Raw genomic sequence first — 22,302 nt, forward strand, 5'->3', positions numbered from 1 at the left:
TCAGACAATACCAGATGGATATTGCGGCCAAACATGTTCTTGTATTTTCAAAGCATAGTATCTATTGTCAGGTCTGTGATTGTATATTCATTCGTAAAAAGGGGTATTCGAACATCTTTAGAACAAGGATCCCAAATTTCAGGCTATAGCATAAAATTCTCACAAAAATTAGGTAGTCCTTGGTACAGTTTGGAAAACCCTGTGAATATGAAGGTATGATTTGAATCCTTCCGAAAGCTGATTCAAAAGAAACTTAAAAAAACATTTGTTGAGCTAAATATATGAAACATGACATTCTGGAAGAACAACAGTTGATACACATCTTTCTCAATTTTATAAATTCTTTTTCAATTGATTTGTAAAGTCTTGCCTATTTTCTCGAAGTTTCTCGTTTTTAGCTAAAGCCTATGGAGTTTTTAATGAAAAAAATTTGCTATAAATATGAACAAAAACATGGTATTTCATTCCTAGCGCCTTTGTGTTACGTTTTTTTGTCTTAGCACTTTCATTTACGAGATATTCAACTAAGGGTAAGGTGATGAATATCTCTCATATGAATTGATAGTTACTGTTTACCGGTCTGTGATCGATACCTTACAGGCAGAGCTGTACACGGTATTTGGTGTATAGAACAGGACGTTTCTAGGCTCCTACTCTGTGTTTCATGCTTAATGCGATCATCAGGCAACTGATATGGAATAATCATGTAATGTTAATTTGCCTGCAAAAATTTATATGTGTTGCATGAATCTAATGTGTGCTACTTTGAATACACCTAAGTTAGTTCTTGAATTTGTCTTTTTTCATTACGTCATAGCTGCTGCTTCCTTGATGTTATTCCATATGGAATTTTATCACATGCGCTAGTTGCATTTAGTATGCAAGCTAAGGATGCCGAGATAATTATCAACTGTGTCACCAGGGTGTATAACTTTGTCCTTAATCACCATGGAAAAGTTCTTCAAAATGCAGTTCTCGACCTTTTCAAGGTAATGATAATGCTTTTTATTTTAAGATTAATTACTATATGTTTCCTTTCTTTGATATTTTTAGACTCGTTTTATTTTGTATTCTCGCTTCCGAAAAATTGAGTAGAATGTCAGGTTTTATTTAGAAGAACGGCCAAGCTCTTTCCTTTTCTTACTGCAACAATAACGAATTTTCACGAAAGATTGCCTTTCAAGGATGCTTTCTTTAATAAGAACAAAATATTAGCAGTTTTTTTGGTGCATAAAATGAAAATCCGTTTTGTAACAATCAATTGTTGTTAAACCCATCTTGTAACCATTTTTTATTCTTATATTCTGTGTATCTTCCTGTGAGTTGACCATGAGATTGTCTGGTTACTTGCCCCCAGATGTTTCGTTCATCTAGTTTGGGTAAAGTAGTTTGTAGCTTTTGTTTTTTTTTCTTTGCAAGCGAGGCAGAAATATAAGTTATAACATTGAAACAATATGTTTGCTCTATACAGACAACTAGCCTAAAACGTCAACGTTGTTTTTGGAGAAGTTGGATTTCATTTTTTGGAGAAGCTAGATTTCTTGTTTTGCAAAATGATTGCGTCAACTAATTTTTAGCATTGCTTTTGAATGAAAGGGGTTGATTTTATTCTACTTTTTATGTAGGACAGTGTATCAGCTGAAAGTGTCGAAGCTGGGTCAGACCAAGAACACATCGACAAGTGTACCCTACCGTTTCTGTTGCATCTTGCACTTCATGCACCAAGACTTGTAGATCAGATATCTGAAAAAGTCACTGACCTTCGTACGTTGAATATTTTTTTAAGAATGCAATTCAATATTTGTGCACCTTTGGTGAACATAATGTCGATGATTAAAGTTTTCATGGGGTTTACGTCCTTAGCAATGTTATCGAAGTAAAACTTTTCATTTTACCATATTACTTTTTAATTGCATACACCTTAATACTTTGTAGGGCTGCGAGGGCAGTGGACCTCCTTGCACTCGCGAAATCAAGCATTTTTCTTCGCTTTACTTTTATTTTCTACTTTTTCTTGGCGCTTTTTTCCCGTTGCCCTCTTCGAGTGCAGGCTTACCTGCTTTTTAGTTTATTTCGTGTTGTAGCCTTTGTTAACATGGTGTTTCTTTTTTATAAAAGTTGATTTGAAGACAATCATTGCTTTGAATAAACAGTCGAATAAACGAGAAGCAGTTTTGCAGCGGGGGTATGTCTTGTTTTACTGCGTTGTAGTTTCTATTCAACTGTAACATTTTAATCGGATTTTTGCCTTCCGTCGTGCAAGGCCGAGAAATCATTCTCTGTTATAGGGAAGCATTTTCAAGCAAAATCACCTTAAGAGTGCTTTGTTTTTTTAGTATTTGCTTATACAAATGTTTCAGTTGTTTACCGAGTGCAATTCACAGGTTAATGTGCCTTATTTTGGTAACATTTTGATCAATACTAGTCACTCAGACAAGAAAAGGGACAGTCAGAGAATAGTATTATACCTTGTCTTTAAATGCGTCGAGTGATGGTAAATAGGCGCTTTTTGGTTTCCTCGTGATTCGGCTGTTGTTTTCTGTGATATCGGTAAAAAGGGAGGTAAAAGGCGGCATGAAAAGGGGCTTGCCACCCTACCACACAATGACCACGCAATGCCGTGGCTCAGGACTATGTGCCCCTAACAGCGCATTCCCCAACGTTCGATATCGAATAACATCGAATACGGGCTAGCCTTTATCTTTTACATTATGAAAAAATGATTGTTCAACGTTATTAATTAGGAAATAGGGTGAACTTTGAAAGGCCTTCGATATTTGATAAAATTCCCAACCATTGATGATACCTGTTCAATTTTCTTCCTGCAAAATTATCTAGTAGTTTTACTGTGAATGTGCTAGTCCGTATCCTTGTGTTTGTTTATTATCTATCTAACTATCTATCTATCTATCTATCTATCTATCTATCTATCTATCTATCTATCTATCTATCTATCTATCTATCTATCTATCTATCTATCTATCTATCTATCTATCTATCTATCTATCTATCTATCTATCTATCTATCTATCTATCTATCTATCTATCTATCTATCTATCTATCTATCTATCTATCTATCTATCTATCTATCTATCTATCTATCTATCTATCTATCTATCTATCTATCTATCTATCTATCTATCTATCTATCTATCTATCTATCTATCTATCTATCTATCTATCTATCTATCCATCCATCCATCCATCCATCCATCCATCCATCCATCCATCCATCCATCCATCCATCCATCTATCTATCTATCTATCTATCTATCTATCTATCTATCTATCTATCTATCTATCTATCTATCTATCTATCTATCTATCTATCTATCCATCTATCTATCTAATTTATCTATATATCTTTCAGGCTGGTGTCTAGAGTGCTCGACATATTGCAGAATATTGGAAAGGGTACTTCCAAGGTTCTGTTGTACTTGATTGATAGCTCGTGTTATTCGGATGAAACTCTTCCTCGAGGTTTGTATTTGTGCTTTAATTAATCAGTTATTTTGAATAAACCTAGCTATTTTACATCCGTTTATGACTAGATATGGCATCAGTATATTGAAAAATTTGAGCCGGGCGTTCCCACTGTCATCTCCAATGATATCAATCCTCAATTTTTATAGTAAATATCACCAATGTAAAAATCCAGGTCATGTGATAGTTTTAATAAACGGCAGTTATAAAGTGCATAATTGAAGATCAAAATATTTCATTATAATGACAATATATTATCGCTTTTGGCAGATGATGCAAAAATTTACACAGAAAGAAAAAGGATTGCCAGCACTCTCCTCGTAAGTTTTGATCGGAAAGAAGAAATTTTTAGACGAATATTTTGATGTATCGGATTTAATTTTCATTAGCAAGTTTCAAAACTAAAATCTCTCCAATTATATGTCACTAATAAAGCTATTTAGTTATCTGAATGAGTATTTTCTCTGATATCATATTGTGTTTGGTAAGCTTCATTAGCTTAGTTAACTGATTCTTTATGTATAAGTGATAAACAGGGACGAACACTTGGTCAAATATTTAAGGGGGCAAGCCTATTCTCCAACCCAAAACTCCTAATCTCGTTTAATCTCTTTAAACACTTAATATTTTTCTGTAAATACGACACAAATGACGTCGGTAAAGATTATAAACTTGTGCTGATGCAGATTCTTTGCCAATTCTACCACCGATTGTATAACATTGACTATGCTTTGGATTCTAGCAAACTGCATTGAGACCCCTATCCCCTCAAAACAGGTCTCCCCATTTAAGATTTTAGGTATCATATTTACGTTAGAGTTATCAAGTCGAGAATTCGTCAACAGATAATTATATTTTATTTATCACAGCCTCTATTTGCTTGCAGGAAATGTTGTTATTACATTTGCACGAGAACGTTCAGAACTCACTACATCAAAGAAAGAATGAAGAAGAGGCTACAGAGGAAGCTGTTTTAGAAAGCCCCTTTTTAAAAGATTTGCAAAAGCACATGAAAAAGCTGTGTGGAGAGTTGATCCGGTCAGAAACTGAACTCAGGTACAGTGCTGAGGAGATTGGGGGGGGGGGGGGGGTCAGGGGGGTCACTGACCTGGGGGCCCTTGGCTATAGGAGTCCATAAAAAACAATTCAATTAAAAAAATTTCCAAGTGATAATCCAACCTATCCATTACCACACATTGTCATTAGTAGAGACAATAGTGACAAAAGTCTATGAATGAAGTCAGGTAGAAGCAGTTTGAGTCTTTGACTGCCTAAATGTTAAACATATTTTTGTTGAGAATTTTTCATCTTTGCTGTTGAAGAGCTTCTGAATGTAACTAGAAAATGTGATTGCAACAGGGCAACATAAAGCAAATTGTACGTCATACAGATTTACACTTTGGCATGCGCATCTATTTGCAACAGTGTGTCGGTTGTAATCGAATTTAGTTAACGAACTAAACATTTTCCATTTTCTAAGACTTTCAAAATTTCTAAGAAATTTTCATTTTTATGCATTATGGTGTTAAGATATCAGTTGTGCTCCAATTATATCAAACAGCAAACAGAAGTAATAAATAGCCACCAGACAATGGCTTAGATAGGAAAATTCGTAGGAGGGTGAGCAACTTAGATTTTTCGACAAAAATCTAACAAGCATTTATATTTTTCATAAATTTTAACATAACATAACGACTTCGGAACTGTGATGAATAAATTTTTTGATATACTCAGATATTCTTATGATTATTTAGCTTTAAATTCTTTCCTATAAAAACATAGAAGTTAGATAAACATAGGCAACCATGTTAAATTTCCGACAAGACCAGAGGTTTTCCGATAATGTAGCAGTTTAGCTCTACAAGGGTTTTTTGCCCCCTCTGACCCCCCTCTATCTACGCCACTGCCACCAAGGCAGTTTAGCCATCATAGCAATTTAAGCAATAATCAATTTCAAAAATTCCAGGGGGAGCATTCCCCGTACCCCTTAGAAGCGTCTGCCTTAGGCATGTTTTACTATTTATCTTTTGTCCTGACCAGGGGCCCATAAATCCTCTTCGCGGCCCTGCTCAAGTAGGCCATAAGACACGCTTTTAAAGGCTAGATGGCATGATTTCTCTGCTATTAAAAGAGACAGACCCCAGATTTGATTTTGTGTAGCCTCTTATTCATAAAAGCAAGGAACCAATCAACGTCCCGCACTTCCTCCCGCGTTACTTTCATTCCAGATCTAGACATAAGTTTCCACATACCTCGAAGTCATCATCCGATATTTTATGATTTGAAAAGTTTGGAACATCAAGTACATATTCTTTACTTGATATGTTTGCGCTCTATGATACTATTTTGATATTTTGCAGATAAAAATACATAAATCTTAGCCCTTCGAATCAGGATCACCTTAGTCGCTAATTACCTCAACTGAAATTCAGTTGATTAGAATAACACTCTTCGTTTTAGCAATGATATTTTGTCGATTTCAGGTCACATCTGTTCACTCGGGTACTTTCCTTATTGTGCATCAATGGTGGATTTGGGATTTCGTCTGATGCATTCATCTTTCTGCTAATTAAATCAAAATCACAAACCAACGTAAGCCTATATAAGTAAAAATGTAAATTAATGTTTTACGTGAACTAGTCTGTTGTATACAGCGCTCGATGCCCAGCTGTATCGTTCTGCTCTTTGCCGGAATCAAACTCCACTTTGCTGCATCAGAAACCAATGCTCATTCCACTGGGCCAAACTTTTTTCACAAGGGTGCTGTCCAGCTATATAATGATTTTGATGCATAGAGCAGGACGGTTGTAAGCTGCTACGCCAAGTTCAACGCTTAATGCGACTGATCTAAGCGTGTTTAGCACTGCCTATTTGACATCGAGCGCTCTCTGGCTGACAGGTAGACAGTAATTTTCATTATAACTACCTTAGGTGTGTACAAGGACCGAGATACCGAGGGGGGCGGGGGGCCTTGGCTGTTTTTTATTTTACTTTTATTTTTACTAAAATACTTTTATTTTATAAGATATGGCTGTTTTTACACTTATTTATCAGGGCTTCCCCCCCCCCAACAATAAGCTGTATCTCGGTCTTTGGGTGTGTAAGGTATAATTGTAATATATAATAGGTGTTTAATTGCCATAGATTCAAAATAAAATGTGTCGAAACTGTACTTCTTATTTATCTAAATCGTTTTTGATGTTATTGCTATCTCAACTATAATTTGTGAATAGTGTCATTTCAACCCATTTCTTCATCTTTGCGATATTTCTTTTCTTCTTCTTCTTACCCAACGAAATCAAGAAATTTCAAGAAATTTCTGCAAAAACTTTTGTCTGTTCTATTAGAGGCAGTCAACAGATTCTAAAGTAGCTTAAATCAATTGCCTGGATGGTATCGCACTTACTGATTGGCTCAAAGTTGGTGGCTTAAGTGACTTTTGTATCTGTCGATTGCCTTTAAATTCATCATTTACTCATAAAACAGCCATGTCAAAATGTATCAGTTTTTCAGTTTTCACACAGTTGTGCAGAGTCTGGCCTATTGAAACTGAACCAAATTAGACGTTCAAGAACGTTATGAGAAAATTGATGTCATAAGATAGGCAATGGGCCGATTAGATTTTATTTTCTAGCCAAGTTTTATTTTCTTTTGAAAATTAAATTCCAGAATGTAGTTGCGATAGCAGATACTGCAAAGTTTAATTGGATCGATTCGTGAAAATGCTAACCTCGTGTTTGAAAAATGCTAACCTCATGCTAGACTTGAAAAAAGTTAACTTTTGGAAGCGTTTTTAAATACATGACATCACCAGAGTTTTTTAATGTTAAGTTCATTCTACGCAGCTTTCCAACCTGTTGGCGTTTCAGTGTGAGCTGGAAGTTAACAACGAAAAGATATTGGATGACATCGTCTCGACGTTTATCGATGAGCTTTGTTCCCCTACGTCAAAATACACAAACGACCAGGTAAAACGGTCTTTATTTGGGCCTTAAAAGCCTCGCTCCAAAATTTTTATTATTCTAGTAGATTTTTCCTGTAACCGCCCAATTCCTGTTTACCGATAATGTTGAGTATTTGATCAAAATATATCTTTGAAAGATCATGACTTTGTTTGTGTGATTTGTTAGCCTGGCAGAGAATATTTTGGTTTAGCCTATACTTGATTCTATTTTGCTACTTCAGACTTGATTCTATTTTGCTACTTCAGACCGTCAACGCTTTGAAAAATTGCATCACCATTGTCCAGACGGAGACATCAGGCAAATTGGAATCCACAAGGTATTGAATTATTGATACATTGTTTCGATTGACATGTCTTCTAATGTCCCAATTAATTCAATGGCATCAAGATGATATTCTCATTAATTTATTCTGCACTCAACAATTATTTTTCTATCGTTGTATATCATTGTTCTCTAATCTTTTCCTTTGTATGACACAACTACAACACGAGCTCTAATGTTTTGCGAAAGGTTGGATTTTCTGTAACTTCTCGTTCATAGAAGCCTTAATATGAAGTTTTCATTGACCCTTTGAGCCCTGATAATGTCGTATTTATAAAAAATTAACTGTGATAAACCGTGAGTGATACTGCCACACTGATTAACAGTAAACACTGAACCGCGAGTGGTATGAGCAGGGTTGCCAGGTGGTATGGGTACTAAGTAGCCAAACCGTTTATGAAAATAGGCCAAATCACGTCAAAATAGGCCAAATTTACTCATAACACAATGACGTCATAGCACAGGTGGAATAAAAAACAAGCTTAGTTTGCAGTATGTCCGTTGCACTTTCCATCAGCAGACTCTGTTAGCCAGACATATTGCGCTTCCTAAGACTTCTTGTACTTCCTTGCACTGTAATATCTACCTTGCCACTTGGTCGACATAGATTAGAAACTTGAGAAATAAAAGATCATTCACTATTTATTGTAACTTTTTACAAATCGGTAGATCAATCTCTGCGATTATGTGTGTTATTGATTAGTGAAAAATTGCCAATTCTATTTCAAAATGGGTTTGTAAAAAGCAAGCACTTGAGTCATACTGAAGCTTCTAGTCAAGAACTCTTCAGAGTTAAAACGTTAGAACATAGATCGAAAACGTTTAAAGTTTTGTACCACCAAAAATTGTTTGAAAATTCTATTAAAATGAATTATCTACGAGCACCTACTCAGGTTGAAAAAGGGGAGGAGAGGGAGCTAAGGGAAACTTTAACAGCCATGACATGAGATTTTGAAAAAAGCTCTATTGTTTTGGAGGAAAGTGGGGGGCATGGCCACTCGGCCCCCCATTCATCGTAGGCCCAGTTATCAAAGGAAATACTCAAAAAGCAAGTCAATCAAATATTGAAAAAATAAGCTATAGCAATGACTTCACGTCGTTACATGAGAAATTCAGACACTGATCCATTTGGAATTGAATCAATCTGACCCATTTGGATTAAATCAATGCCACCTCAAGTGTCTGTCTGGTTCATGGACATATTATGATTATCCATTTTATGATTTTATGGGGTTTTAATCTCATTTTCGAACATTCCCTTAGGAGGCCAAAAATAGCCAAAAGGAGGCAGGAGGCCAAAGGTAAAATTTCGTAGCCAAACATTCCTAAAAAAGGCCAGAGTTCTCAAATTTGGCCTCCAAGTAGGCCAGTTGGCAACCCTGGTATGAGGCAGCAACATTTTAAAAATGGCCTTGGCCATGTCTAGAAGAAAACAGCAATATATTTGTTGCAGATAACATATTCATTTGATGCGCCGTCCAGAAAGGAATCTCTTGAAAATATAGTCCTTTTAAAACATGTTGTTTCGCGTAGATGCAGAAGTTCTGATTCTATGTCATTGAGGTGCATAATTATATTTTGTGAATGCATATCTGTGTATACCTGGCCTTAGGCTGTTTTCATTCAACACTCATCTCTCTAATAAATGTTTGGCAATGATTCAAAAACCTTTGTATAGAAAAACCCAGATGCAGGTGTTGGAGATGCAATTGGAAATGCTAATAAACAATAAAATAGGAGGCACCTGATTTGTCAAATAAAGAAAAACTCCTCTTCTCATTAAGACATTAATAGACAATGAAAGAATGGTATAGAATGAGTAGCTTTTCATCTTTTCAGTTTTCTAAAGAGAAGCTAAAGGGGGGCGCTGTTGCGAGCATCAAAGCTTTATACTCGCAACAGATCTCTATTTAATATGCATGGAAATTAGATGCAATAACACAAGCATAAAACCTTGCACTCACGTGTTACATTATGCCCCTTAGGATGAAGCTGAAAGATTGTCTTCAGAAGCACTGGGCCACGATGACGTATCTAACAATCGAGCATGGTGATGTTGTGCATCAAAGTTTAAAATTACTGGAATACATCAATTTGCCTCCGCAACAGAGTTTGCCGCAAGTATTTACTGCTTGCCAGAACCTCATCACGACATATTTCAGTTTACTTAGCAAAGTTTTGAACCATTCAGACAATGACGGTATGTTGGTTTACCTCATTGATAGAAAACGATGTTTTCATATTTTGTTTTTAATTTGAAACACCATTTGACCTTGCTAGGGAAGAAAGAGTGTGAATTATCATCCTTCAATTTGCTTAAGACAGTAGGACTGTAAAATATTTGCGAAAGGCTGTTTCGAGGGTCTGATGATAAAGATTCCTGGGGATAAAGAAACCCAATTTAGTAAAGCCGTTGTGATTTCATTTTCGCACTTTCTGCCTTGTATTTCTTTACGAAAGGAAAAATGGTTGATAGAGACTGTACTGTTTTTTAAGGCAACAATTCAAAACATTTTCAATCAGAAATTTGAACAGTTGCAAAAAAACTTAACTCTTATTGTAGTCATTTCATTCGTTAGACGTTATCTGAATTTGAGCAACAGATCAAGAAGGTATATAGTACGTTCGGTGTGAAGTGGTCATTGTACAGAGGGGGCTTCTATTGGGGAATGAGGCTAATGTAGTTGAGGCGTCTCTTGTAAAAATGGCTGATTAAGAATCACTTTGTGTAGTATGGTATAACGTGCTTGATTTTGATGTATTTTTATTATCCAGCAATTTTGGTTTCCTTGTACAGATTTGTGGGAGATGGTGCTGTCTAGCGAGACCTTGCTCATTCTTCTTGTAAAACAGAATACAATCGTACAAAACACTGCAAGCAGGCAGTTTGTTGAAACTCTGCTCATGGAGGTAGGTTCTGTTTTCACTCGAAAAACTCTGCTTTCTTTTTTGTTATTTTTCCATTTCGGCTATATCTGGAGTAGAAAGCTTTGTTTAAAGTTGTGCTTTGTGTACAAAAATTAGCCAAAATTAGATAGCTGCAAGGGGCATGATGGTTCTTTTTAAATGTGACTTTTTTCTGCGATCTTCACTGTTCTAAAGTTTGAATTTTTCCCTTTTTTATAGGCCTCTTTGTTGTTGACACTTGGTTTTTTTTCTTTTTACAGGAAAATATTAAACTTGTTACAGAAAATTTTAGCAATACAGGTACATTTCTATATATAGATTGTATCAGCTAAGTTATTTTTTCAGCTGAAAGATCTCAAAACGTTTGTCACTTATCAAAGTCCTTCCGCAAAACTTTTAATGGATATTTTCAGTAGTGAAAGACTCACATAGTTTTGTTTCTTTCGTGCATTTAGATAGTTCTAGAAGACCACATTACCAAAACACGTTTTACACCAATTGTGTAGAAGTTTATCCAAATTCCACCCAATGTCTCAGTGGCCCAAATTTCGTTTTATTTCTACTTTTTCCTATTCGACAGTTTATAATTTAAACGCAACAATATAGTCGTATGGCTTCTGTATACATGAAGCTAACTGCATTGATAAACTCTGATAGAATCCTGTTGCACTTCCTGGCGACTTGAGAGACTAGTTTTTCCTTACAAACCATCTATGAATTAAGATGAAATAACACTGTAGTAAACATTATTTTACATTCAAAGCCTGAACATTGTATCATTTAATATCTAGATCGCTTTTTAGCAGAACCAATATTTTTGCAGCCAAGGCCTTAGATGTGATAGCGTGGTTATAGTTAGAGCAGTGTAATTGCAACTGCTACCCGCTCTTGATGATTTGCGGATGGGAGCCTAATTCTCAGTCTTAAATTACGTTTCTATCTTTAATGCCTTTTGCTGAATTATTTATATCCCGTTCAAGAGAATCCTTTTACAGCAAATTCAATCTTGTGTTGTGTACTTCGCGGACCAAGTCGTTCGCATTAATTTCAAGCGAGTTCTTGTTTTCACCAGATCAAGAAAACAGCCTGTTTCCAGCAGAACCTAAAGTGCAGCTGTTGGACCGAAACAATTCCCCAGACGTTGCTTCAAGAATTCCAGTCAATAAGTCATCCGTGGTCTACATCGGATCTTTAAATAGAAATAAGAGAAAGCAACAAGACGAAACAGATCCAGGGCGCATTGTAAGTCTAGCTCCCCTATTTTTCATTTGCATGATTCATTATAATGTAGGGACCACTTTTGAATCTACTTAATTCTACTGATTAAATTTATATTCAGACTTTAAGACTTTGTCCTATGCCGCAGGCTTATAAAGAATCCAGATAAAGAGCTGTATTACCGCAATTTTATGCCAATGGAACTGGAAGGCTTAGTGTTGTTTGGCAGGTCATTCGCCGCGAAAACCTGATATCCCACTCTAGGCCGCATACTTTCCTGCACAGTATCTAGGTTTTCTGCGTGATGCAGAATTTTCTAGACAATCAAGATTATGTCAAAAACTAAATAACATGTTTCCGATATCTAGCAGTTTTAAATTCGTCTACAGAAAAATAAAACATCTACAGAAATATGAAACAGCCGCCATTGTGTAGATGGAAGGAATTCGTTATCTTCCTTGGATTCCACTGGTAACAGTTTCCATATGTAAGCGGCAGTGGGTCGGCAACCTTTCAGTCTTTAATCCACAACTGGGTTTATATATTTCCTAGCTTATAGTTTTCGATCTATGATCTGACGTTTTGAAGGCCGACCTAGCATAGGCGTCAAATCTTGATTGGCTGCGAAAGGAATCGCCAAAGCGGCAATCCCCATCGATTTGAACCAATCAAATTGCGAGAAATGACAAATTTTAGAATTTTGACCACCCCTTCTTCAAAAAGGTCCTGATGCTAAGATTCTTGGAGAAATTTGCTTTAATTTTGCAGAAGTGTCGAGGAGGCTTGTGGGCACATTTCCAGTGTTGGCTTTTTCGCGATCTTGTTTTTAAGAAAAGTTATGGCCATTAAAACATTAACATGATATTTTAAACATACCTCTGTCTTTTTACAACAATCATTCAAACTAAAATGATCTTAAAACGCAATCTAAAAATATTATTTAGCTATCACTGCAAAATAATTCCTTACGAAATATGCTAGTAAGGGTTCACTTTATTAAAAAGTCATTTTCCAGCCTACTTTGATGTTCAGCTTCACGAAACTCAAAGAAGTGTTATCGGATGCATTTACGAGTTTTAAATCAATAATATAAACTTTAAAATTGAAGCCAACAAAATTCAATTTGGAAATACAATACTTACATATTTAATCGCAGATAATTCCATAATAACATTTTATATTTACATCATGTCGGCTTCAACACAACTGATTATTCGACGAATGTCACGTCAGGTGCATGTGTTCATGTTCTGGCGGGAAAAAATTTACTGGAGGCGCCTTCGTAACAATCGTTAAAGAAGTTTGAGACCCTTCATTTTTCACGTAACGTCGCAAGAGTAGGTTGTTTTACGAAAAGCAACTTCCGTATTTCCAAGATACATTTTCAAGACTAGTAAAAACAATTCCAGAGGCGTACAGAGTACGGGAGCATGAATAATCTCGGGGTGTGGCTCACCCACTGAGAAACTCTCCAAATTTCTGGACCACTTCTTAAAACCAATTGTTAAGACTATACCCTCATACGTCAAAGACACCAATCATTTTCTCCAAATTATATTTAGATGTGAATCTATTTTTATGCTACTGGACTACCTCTACCAGCCACACACCTACAACAAATGTTTGAGTTTATATCAAAAGGAAATTATTTCTCCTTCAATGGACAGCCATATTTACAGACACATGGCACTGCCATGGGTACCCCTTTTGCCCCAAACTTTGCAAACATCTTAATGTCTGTTATTGAACAAAATATCCTCTCCACAGCCCCCGAGGGGAAGAAACCTCTACTCTGGAAACGATTTATCGATGATCTATTCATGATAAGCAATATGATGAAGCTTCCCTCACATAATTCCATGCTGATACCAATAATGTGCACAACACGATTAAATTTGAGCACAACAAGCTAGAGCAAAAATAATTTCCTTGACACCACAATTTATCTTTACAATAAAAGTGGACTCCTGGAAAGCCCCCTAGTCGTGAAGCCCACTGATATATGCACCTTTTTACATGCTAAATCCTTCCACCCACCTTCGTGTAAAAAAAGTGTTATTTACAGCCAAGCACTTTGCTTCAGACGTTTGATCACCGACAACAATGAACTTCACAAACTCCTCAAAACACTTTGAAAAAATCTAATCATAAGAGGTTATGAATCTCAGGACATCACCACCGAATTAAGTAAACTGACATATGTCACCCAAAATGAGCTCCTCTTCCCAGGAAACCCCACCAACAATAAAACCACCTCTCAGGGCACCCAGACAGGGGGCCAGCACTACCTCAACTTCGAACCCCCTCCACCAAAACCACAAGTCCTACCTTTTGTTGTCCCATTCGATGGTGGTCGACTTTTTATGCAAACGTACTTTGGATAGGAGGTCAATTGATGATTGTAATCAATTTTATTTCTGTGCGAAGATTATATGCTTTTTGAAAGTTTTCAAGTTTTTGAAAGTTTTCAAGTTTAGCTTCACCTTCAAATTGAGCAAAATTAAGGTCAATTGCAAAGTTTCCCAATCTTTGCTATTGTTAATTAATATTAAAAAGACAAAATGTTGGTCAGCAAATTCTGCAAAACCTTGTAGAAAACATATTTTGTTATGAAAATGACTTTGAAAAAATGAAACATTTTGAACATACAGCTTTGTTGTCTGAAACTCCTCAGAGTATAAAATGTCAAAAAATGGTCCAAAATAACAAGATAGAAAATTCGGTTCACAAATGGGTATTCGTTCTCCATCTTGTTCTTTCAGACCCTAATTCTGACATTCTACACTCTGAAGAGGTTAAGAAGTTTATAGTATAGTTAAATTGTTTGCTTTTTTCAAAGCAATTTTCAAATTTGGTAGCGCCAAAAAATTGTTCATATTTTGTTTTATTGACAGCAGTAAATGTGGTAGCAGTCAAAGCCTACTTTCACTACAATACAATATTATGATTCGGTCTTCTGTACCAGTGTTTTACAACCACTGTGCTACGGCACATTAGTGTGCCATGACATATTGTTTGGAGTGCCGTTGAAAAATCTCAAATTTCACCAAATTGGTTTATAAAACAGACCCAGGTTTCACATTGAGTAAATGAAAATTTTCGATTTCATTTAAAAATACTTTTTCATTTTGTTTAATATAATTTTTACTTGTGTTTCCTTGATTCCTTATGTTAATTTGATCCCTTAAGTTAATTTAAGATAAGCATCGGCTGAGATCAAGTGCCAATGTTTAGTAAGGACGGAATCTATATTTATAGTTTTGATGTCGAATGGGACAACAAAAGGTAGGACTTGTGGTTTTGGTGGAGGGGGTTCGAAGTTGAGGTAGTGCTGGCCCCCTGTCTGGGTGCCCTGAGAGGTGGTTTTATTGTTAGTGGGGTTTCCTGGGAAGAGGAGCTCATTTTGGGTGACACATGTCAGTTTACTTAATTCGGTGGTGATGTCCTGAGATTCATAACCTCTTATGATTAGATTTTTTCAAAGTGTTTTGAGGAGTTTGTGAAGTTCATTGTTGTCGGTGATCAAACGTCTGAAGCAAAGTGCTTGTCTGTAAATAACACTTTTTTTACACGAAGGTGGGTGGAAGGATTTAGCATGTAAAAAGGTGCATATATCAGTGGGCTTCACGACTAGGGGGCTTTCCAGGAGTCCACTTTTATTGTAAAGATAAATTGTGGTGTCAAGGAAATTATTTTTGCTCTAGCTTGTTGTGCTCAAATTTAATCGTGTTGTGCACATTATTGGTATCAGCATGGAATTATGTGAGGGAAGCTTCATCATATTGCTTATCATGAATAGATCATCGATAAATCGTTTCCAGAGTAGAGGTTTCTTCCCCTCGGGGGCTGTGGAGAGGATATTTTGTTCAATAACAGACATTAAGATGTTTGCAAAGTTTGGGGCAAAAGGGGTACCCATGGCAGTGCCATGTGTCTGTAAATATGGCTGTCCATTGAAGGAGAAATAATTTCCTTTTGATATAAACTCAAACATTTGTTGTAGGTGTGTGGCTGGTAGAGGTAGTCCAGTAGCATAAAAATAGATTCACATCTAAATATAATTTGGAGAAAATGATTGGTGTCTTTGACGTATGAGGGTATAGTCTTAACAATTGGTTTTAAGAAGTGGTCCAGAAATTTGGAGAGTTTCTCAGTGGGTGAGCCACACCCCGAGATTATTCATGCTCCCGTACTCTGTACGCCTCTGGAATTGTTTTTACTAGTCTTGAAAATGTATCTTGGAAATACGGAAGTTGCTTTTCGTAAAACAACCTACTCTTGCGACGTTACGTGAAAAATGAAGGGTCTCAAACTTCTTTAACGATTGTTACGAAGGCGCCTCCAGTAAATTTTTTCCCGCCAGAACATGAACACATGCACCTGACGTGACATTCGTCGAATAATCAGTTGTGTTGAAGCCGACATGATGTAAATATAAAATGTTATTATGGAATTATCTGCGATTAAATATGTAAGTATTGTATTTCCAAATTGAATTTTGTTGGCTTCAATTTTAAAGTTTATATTATTGATTTAAAACTCGTAAATGCATCCGATAACACTTCTTTGAGTTTCGTGAAGCTGAACATCAAAGTAGGCTGGAAAATGACTTTTTAATAAAGTGAACCCTTACTAGCATATTTCGTAAGGAATTATTTTGCAGTGATAGCTAAATAATATTTTTAGATTGCGTTTTAAGATCATTTTAGTTTGAATGATTGTTGTAAAAAGACAGAGGTATGTTTAAAATATCATGTTAATCTTTTAATGGCCATAACTTTTCTTAAAAACAAGATCGCGAAAAAGCCAACACTGGAAATGTGCCCACAAGCCTCCTCGACACTTCTGCAAAATTAAAGCAAATTTCTCCAAGAATCTTAGCATCAGGACCTTTTTGAAGAAGGGGTGGTCAAAATTCTAAAATTTGTCATTTCTCGCAATTTGATTGGTTCAAATCGATGGGGATTGCCGCTTTGGCGATTCCTTTCGCAGCCAATCAAGATTTGACGCCTATGCTGGCCGACCTCCACTTGACCGCGCGAACGGCGCGATTCAATTGGCGCATGCTCAAAGGCAATAAATTGTGAATCACGTTGACATGTCAGGCGGCCGTCCGTGACAGTTTTCTGCACGTATGACGAAATCATTTTCCTGACGAAATACCGTCCCTTTCTGGCTAGTTTCAGATAGAAATGACGTTCTATTTCTTCACTTTCTAACAACAACTTTCTTCACAGATTTACAACTGCCATGTTTGTTTGCATATTTTCGCAAAGCTGTTCTCGTGATTCTGGTGGTCATGCTTATTGCTATCTCCAGTTGAACGTACGTACGTGGTTTCGGTTTCCAAAATCTTCCTTACACGCGGCCAAGTGGAGGTCGGCCTTTATACTTTTGAAGAGTGACAGACGAAAAACTGTAGTTCGTTCAAACAAAGTTTGCTTTTTGCAAAGTCATTTTCATTTTTGTAAATGCTCCGATGTAAGATGCAAGATATTTTACTGCAAAAAAGTACCTTTGCAAATCGTCTTTTTTCTTTGATTGTTTTTCCCTCTTTCATTGAGTGCTACCTTTTCGTTTCGCCTTCTCATCCCTTTTTCCCTGCACATAAAATGGCCATTAAGGATTCTCCTGCAATGTGGGAATCGTCCATAAAAACAATAACACTTGTGTTACACCCGTTATCCCGTCTGGGTATAGAAATAATATTGGATTTTCAACTTTCTCATTCTTTTTCTTTACTGGTGTAAACTTTTGGAAGATATTTTGGCTAACTTTTGAAAAATATTGCGACTTTTGATTTTAGCTGGACATTTTGCTTTCCAATGTTTTATTACCGATAATAAATTTTCTTTTTACAGCAAATACGATTTATAGAAATCTTCCTCCTTTTCTATAGTTTGATATAATTTTTCTGTGAACATGCATTCTATTCTTTTAAAGGTTGACGTTGGAGTTATCCAGCAGTTTTTACTGAGTACATTAGACAGCATACTGTCATTAAAGTCCCTCGCAAGCGACAAAGTTATGGGAAATGAAAAGGTTGACCCACAACTGGCAAACTCCTTTTCTGAATCTATGATTTTGCGGCTTCAAGAAAGCAGCTTAAAGCCGCCATATTCATTCCTAGCAAATCTTTTAGCAGAAGTCATATGCCCCGAGGTTACACCAAGGATGGCCTGGCCAGATGAAGAATTTTTAAAATATACCATCGAGAGGTACGGCGTTGAATATCTTTGTCAAAGGCCAAAGTATTCCTTGAGTTGTAGCAAACTGTTTGAAACTTTGATAGATGATTCCACGTTCTTGTTGTAGTGTACAACAGAACTTTCTTGTTGACAAACTGAGATAAGTATAAAAGATTTTTTGCCTAGGTACTTTTTAACTTCCAGTATTTCCTACATTTAGGGACATCAAGATAAAGAAGCAATTTGAGAGAAACCCTTTTCTCTGGGACTTACTAGATCTTATTAGCAGGGGTAAGCAGATTTTGTCTCTAATACCTTTGTTCAACTGTCAAGTAATTGTCTGTAAGGACGTTTTGGTATGTTATAGAACAGATTGAAGCTTAAATTCAATTTTATTTTCCATTTCTAGAGCGACCGTCATTATGTCATTGCACCGTGATTGTCCAAAGCCTTTTTGCTACTTGTTTAACATACTGGGAAGTTGACAGAAAGCTTACTGTTAAAGCTTCACCTGATCAGCTCAACACCACTCGAAGAATTCTCATTTTGTTAAGAACAGTGAGTCTTGATATTGGTTATAAGTGCTTTTTTATTTATATTTCGTATGGATACTCGATGGGCAACATTTAAACGGGCAACTATAAAAATATAGGCAAGAAAGAACCGTAATCTGCCTTTTTATTTTCAAGGTTGGAACATATCATTTTTTATAGCAAGGGTATCAATGTTAAACTGAAGGAGATGAGGAAACTGTCTCTAAACTAAAGTGACATATTCATTTATCGGAAATTAGTCATTTTTGGTTTTGCCATTCCTAAATTTTGCATTTTGAAATGTATGGCAGAGTTCATCGGGAATTGATTTTCGAAATGAGAAAAACATATCATTTTATTGTTTGAAAAATGCAATTAGAATGAATTTTAAAGCTTTCATTAGAATTTTCAAATTTGGAAATTTGGAATTCAAACAGTTCTGATGAATATAGTGAACGTCTGACTATTGCCTTAACTTCATTACCTGAGACTAATGTTGTTGTCGCTGCTTTCATTATTGATACACCCCTAACAGTTATCAGTTGATTTCCTCAACAACAGAACGTTATATTTTTCGATTGAGTTCGCCGAGGTTGATAGATGAATAGAGTTAGTTGTATGTTTTAAGACAAAAACTTCTCAAATATTGCTTCTTCATATTAAGTTCTAGATCGCTTTACCAAATGTCCTGTGCTACCTCTGTAAAAAACATATTATCCATTATGATTGATATAAACCGCTCTTAAATATTATTTCTAGGCTGGTTGGATACCTGAGCCATGGAGTAATTCTTGTAACTTCATCGATTTTATAAAGCCGCAAGATGTATATTTTTTGCTGTCTGGTTTATGGCGCTTCTGTAAGGTAACTTTCTTCACTCAGCTTTTTTTATACTATTGGGTGAAGAGTAAACCTTTAATCTGTACAAGGCAATGACTCTATAATGCTATGGAAAGGGCTTATTCAATTCTTGAGCTTAAAGAGTAGAGGTTAAAAGATAGAAGGCTTATTAGGAAAAGAGGTTTTTAGACAGGGGAACTTTAAATAAAATCAGCATGAAGGGTAATCATATTAGAGAAAGGGGTGTTTTAGAGAGGAACCTACAAAGAAAATCAGCATGAAGGGTAATCATATTAGAGAAAGGGGTGTTTTAGAGAGGAACCTACAAAGACAATCAGCATGAAGGGTAATCATATTAGAGAAAGGGGTGTTTTAGAGAGGAACCTACAAAGAAAATCAGCATGAAGGGTAATCATATTAGAGAAAGGGGTGTTTTAGATAGGAACCTACAAAGAAAATCAGCATGAAGGGTAATCATATTAGAGAAAGGGGTGTTTTAGAGAGGAACCTACAAAGAAAATCAGCATGAAGGGTAATCATATTAGAGAAAGGGGTGTTTTAGAGAGGAACCTACAAAGAAAATCAGCATGAAGGGTAATCATATTAGAGAAAGGGGTGTTTTAGAGAGGAACCTACAAAGACAATCAGCATGAAGGGTAATCATTATTAGAGAAAGGGGTGTTTTAGATAGGAACCTACAAAGAAAATCAGCATGAAGGGTAATCATATTAGAGAAAGGGGTGTTTTAGATAGGAACCTACAAAGAAAATCAGCATGAAGGGTAATCATATTAGAGAAAGGGGTGTTTTAGAGAGGAACCTACAAAGAAAATCAGCATGAAGGGTAATCATATTAGAGAAAGGGGTGTTTTAGAGAGGAACCTACAAAGAAAATCAGCATGAAGGGTAATCATATTAGAGAAAGGGGTGTTTTAGAGAGGAACCTACAAAGACAATCAGCATGAAGGGTAATCATTATTAGAGAAAGGGGTGTTTTAGAGAGGAACCTACAAAGAAAATCAGCATGAAGGGTAATCATATTAGAGAAAGGGGTGTTTTAGAGAGGAACCTACAAAGAAAATCAGCATGAAGGGTAATCATATTAGAGAAAGGGGTGTTTTAGAGAGGAACCTACAAAGAAAATCAGCATGAAGGGTAATCATATTAGAGAAAGGGGTGTTTTAGAGAGGAACCTACAAAGACAATCAGCATGAAGGGTAATCATTATTAGAGAAAGGGGTGTTTTAGAGAGGAACCTACAAAGAAAATCAGCATGAAGGGTAATCATATTAGAGAAAGGGGTGTTTTAGAGAGGAACCTACAAAGACAATCAGCATGAAGGGTAATCATATTAGAGAAAGGGGGTGTTTTAGAGAGGAACCTACAAAAAAATCAGCACGAAGGGTAATCATATTAGAGAAAGGGGTGTTTTAGAGAGGAACCTACAAAGACAATCAGCATGAAGGGTAATCATATTAGAGAAAGGGGTGTTTTAGAGAGGAACCTACAAAGAAAATCAGCACGAAGGGTAATCATATTAGAGAAAGGGGGTGTTTTAGAGAGGAACCTACAAAAAAATCAGCACGAAGGGTAATCATATTAGAGAAAGGGGTGTTTTAGAGAGGAACCTACAAAGACAATCAGCATGAAGGGTAATCATATTAGAGAAAGGGGGTGTTTTAGAGAGGAACCTACAAAGAAAATCAGCATGAAGGGTAAGCATTATTAGAGAAAGGGGTGTTTTAGAGAGGAACCTACAAAGAAAATCAGCTTGAAGGGTAATCATATTAGAGAAAGGGGGTGTTTTAGAGAGGAACCTACAAAAAAATCAGCACGAAGGGTAATCATATTAGAGAAAGGGGTGTTTTAGAGAGGAACCTACAAAGACAATCAGCATGAAGGGTAATCATATTAGAGAAAGGGGGTGTTTTAGAGAGGAACCTACAAAGAAAATCAGCACGAAGGGTAATCATATTAGAGAAAGGGGTGTTTTAGATAGGAACCTACAAAGAAAATCAGCATGAAGGCTATGATTTTGCTGGTTTGTATTTATCAAAGCTTGTTAATCTGGTATTAATGATAAACAAGATAAACGTATAAATTTTAGGTTTCAACATTTTAATGAAAGATAGAAAGACATTATAGGATCTCATCTTTATTTTACCTTTGCCTTGATCGTCGTTCATGATTGGAAATTATTGAAGAGGAAATGGCTGCTCATTACTGTGAAAGTACTATATTGCCTTCCAAAGGTTCCAAATGAACAATATTCCTTTTGCATGTAATTAGTAGATTTTCTGTACATTTTATTTTTGGCTTATCTATTTGCTATGTATAATACTATTCATAGTTAGGTAGACGATTGGTTTTGTATCAGTAAATGGAAATTGAAGGTTTGTCAACACATATTCTTTCTTTACAGGATTTAAATATTTCTCCTCAAAAATTTTCTGAAAAGTATGGAGCAAAGCCAGCTATAATCTTCTCTAATGGTATGTAGTCTAAGATCTAATTGCTTATATAAGTTATATTTTCAAATTAATGGTATTTAGAAGTGGTTAAGGTCTTTCTTGAACCTTTAAACTCTCTTAAGCGTAAGAATAGTATCTGGAAACGTTTTTAGGGAATGTTACTTATCATATCTATTATCGATTAATGTTACTTAGAGGTAATGTGTCCCGCTAAAGCAAGCAGCTCTGCAAGGGTGTTCAGAAACGTGATTTTTCATGTCATCGCCTGTGGGCAATTTTGCATCGCAAGAATACTGACCAATCACAAGCCATTGTTTTGATATTACTTGACCAGTTTGGTATACGCAATCATTTTATATGGACAAATTAACTTAAA

General features: G+C 36.0%; 1 protein-coding gene across 8 annotated transcripts in view; it reads left to right on the forward strand.

The window, feature by feature from the left end:
* The window catches only part of LOC135694086 (integrator complex subunit 5), a 40,424-nt gene that overhangs the window by 16,786 nt on the left and 1,336 nt on the right, over positions 1 to 22,302 (forward strand). For all 8 annotated transcript variants that reach the window (XM_089111544.1, XM_089111545.1, XM_089111547.1 and 5 more), the window contains 18 exons: positions 818 to 989; positions 1,626 to 1,764; positions 2,119 to 2,185; positions 3,372 to 3,481; positions 3,755 to 3,804; positions 4,371 to 4,540; positions 5,968 to 6,076; positions 7,330 to 7,452; positions 7,695 to 7,765; positions 9,756 to 9,970; positions 10,568 to 10,680; positions 10,938 to 10,977; positions 11,750 to 11,919; positions 17,839 to 18,113; positions 18,304 to 18,374; positions 18,493 to 18,641; positions 19,376 to 19,480; positions 21,878 to 21,947. In XM_089111544.1, coding sequence (XP_088967670.1) covers positions 818 to 989; positions 1,626 to 1,764; positions 2,119 to 2,185; positions 3,372 to 3,481; positions 3,755 to 3,804; positions 4,371 to 4,540; positions 5,968 to 6,076; positions 7,330 to 7,452; positions 7,695 to 7,765; positions 9,756 to 9,970; positions 10,568 to 10,680; positions 10,938 to 10,977; positions 11,750 to 11,919; positions 17,839 to 18,113; positions 18,304 to 18,374; positions 18,493 to 18,641; positions 19,376 to 19,480; positions 21,878 to 21,947 — 2,219 coding nt within the window. The remainder of the gene's footprint in view (positions 1 to 817; positions 990 to 1,625; positions 1,765 to 2,118; positions 2,186 to 3,371; positions 3,482 to 3,754; positions 3,805 to 4,370; positions 4,541 to 5,967; positions 6,077 to 7,329; positions 7,453 to 7,694; positions 7,766 to 9,755; positions 9,971 to 10,567; positions 10,681 to 10,937; positions 10,978 to 11,749; positions 11,920 to 17,838; positions 18,114 to 18,303; positions 18,375 to 18,492; positions 18,642 to 19,375; positions 19,481 to 21,877; positions 21,948 to 22,302) is intronic.

This window comes from Rhopilema esculentum, chromosome 11 (assembly GCF_057945365.1).
Source record: "Rhopilema esculentum isolate cy_ngs chromosome 11, ASM5794536v1, whole genome shotgun sequence".
In the NCBI taxonomy this organism is placed as follows: domain Eukaryota; kingdom Metazoa; phylum Cnidaria; class Scyphozoa; order Rhizostomeae; family Rhizostomatidae; genus Rhopilema; species Rhopilema esculentum.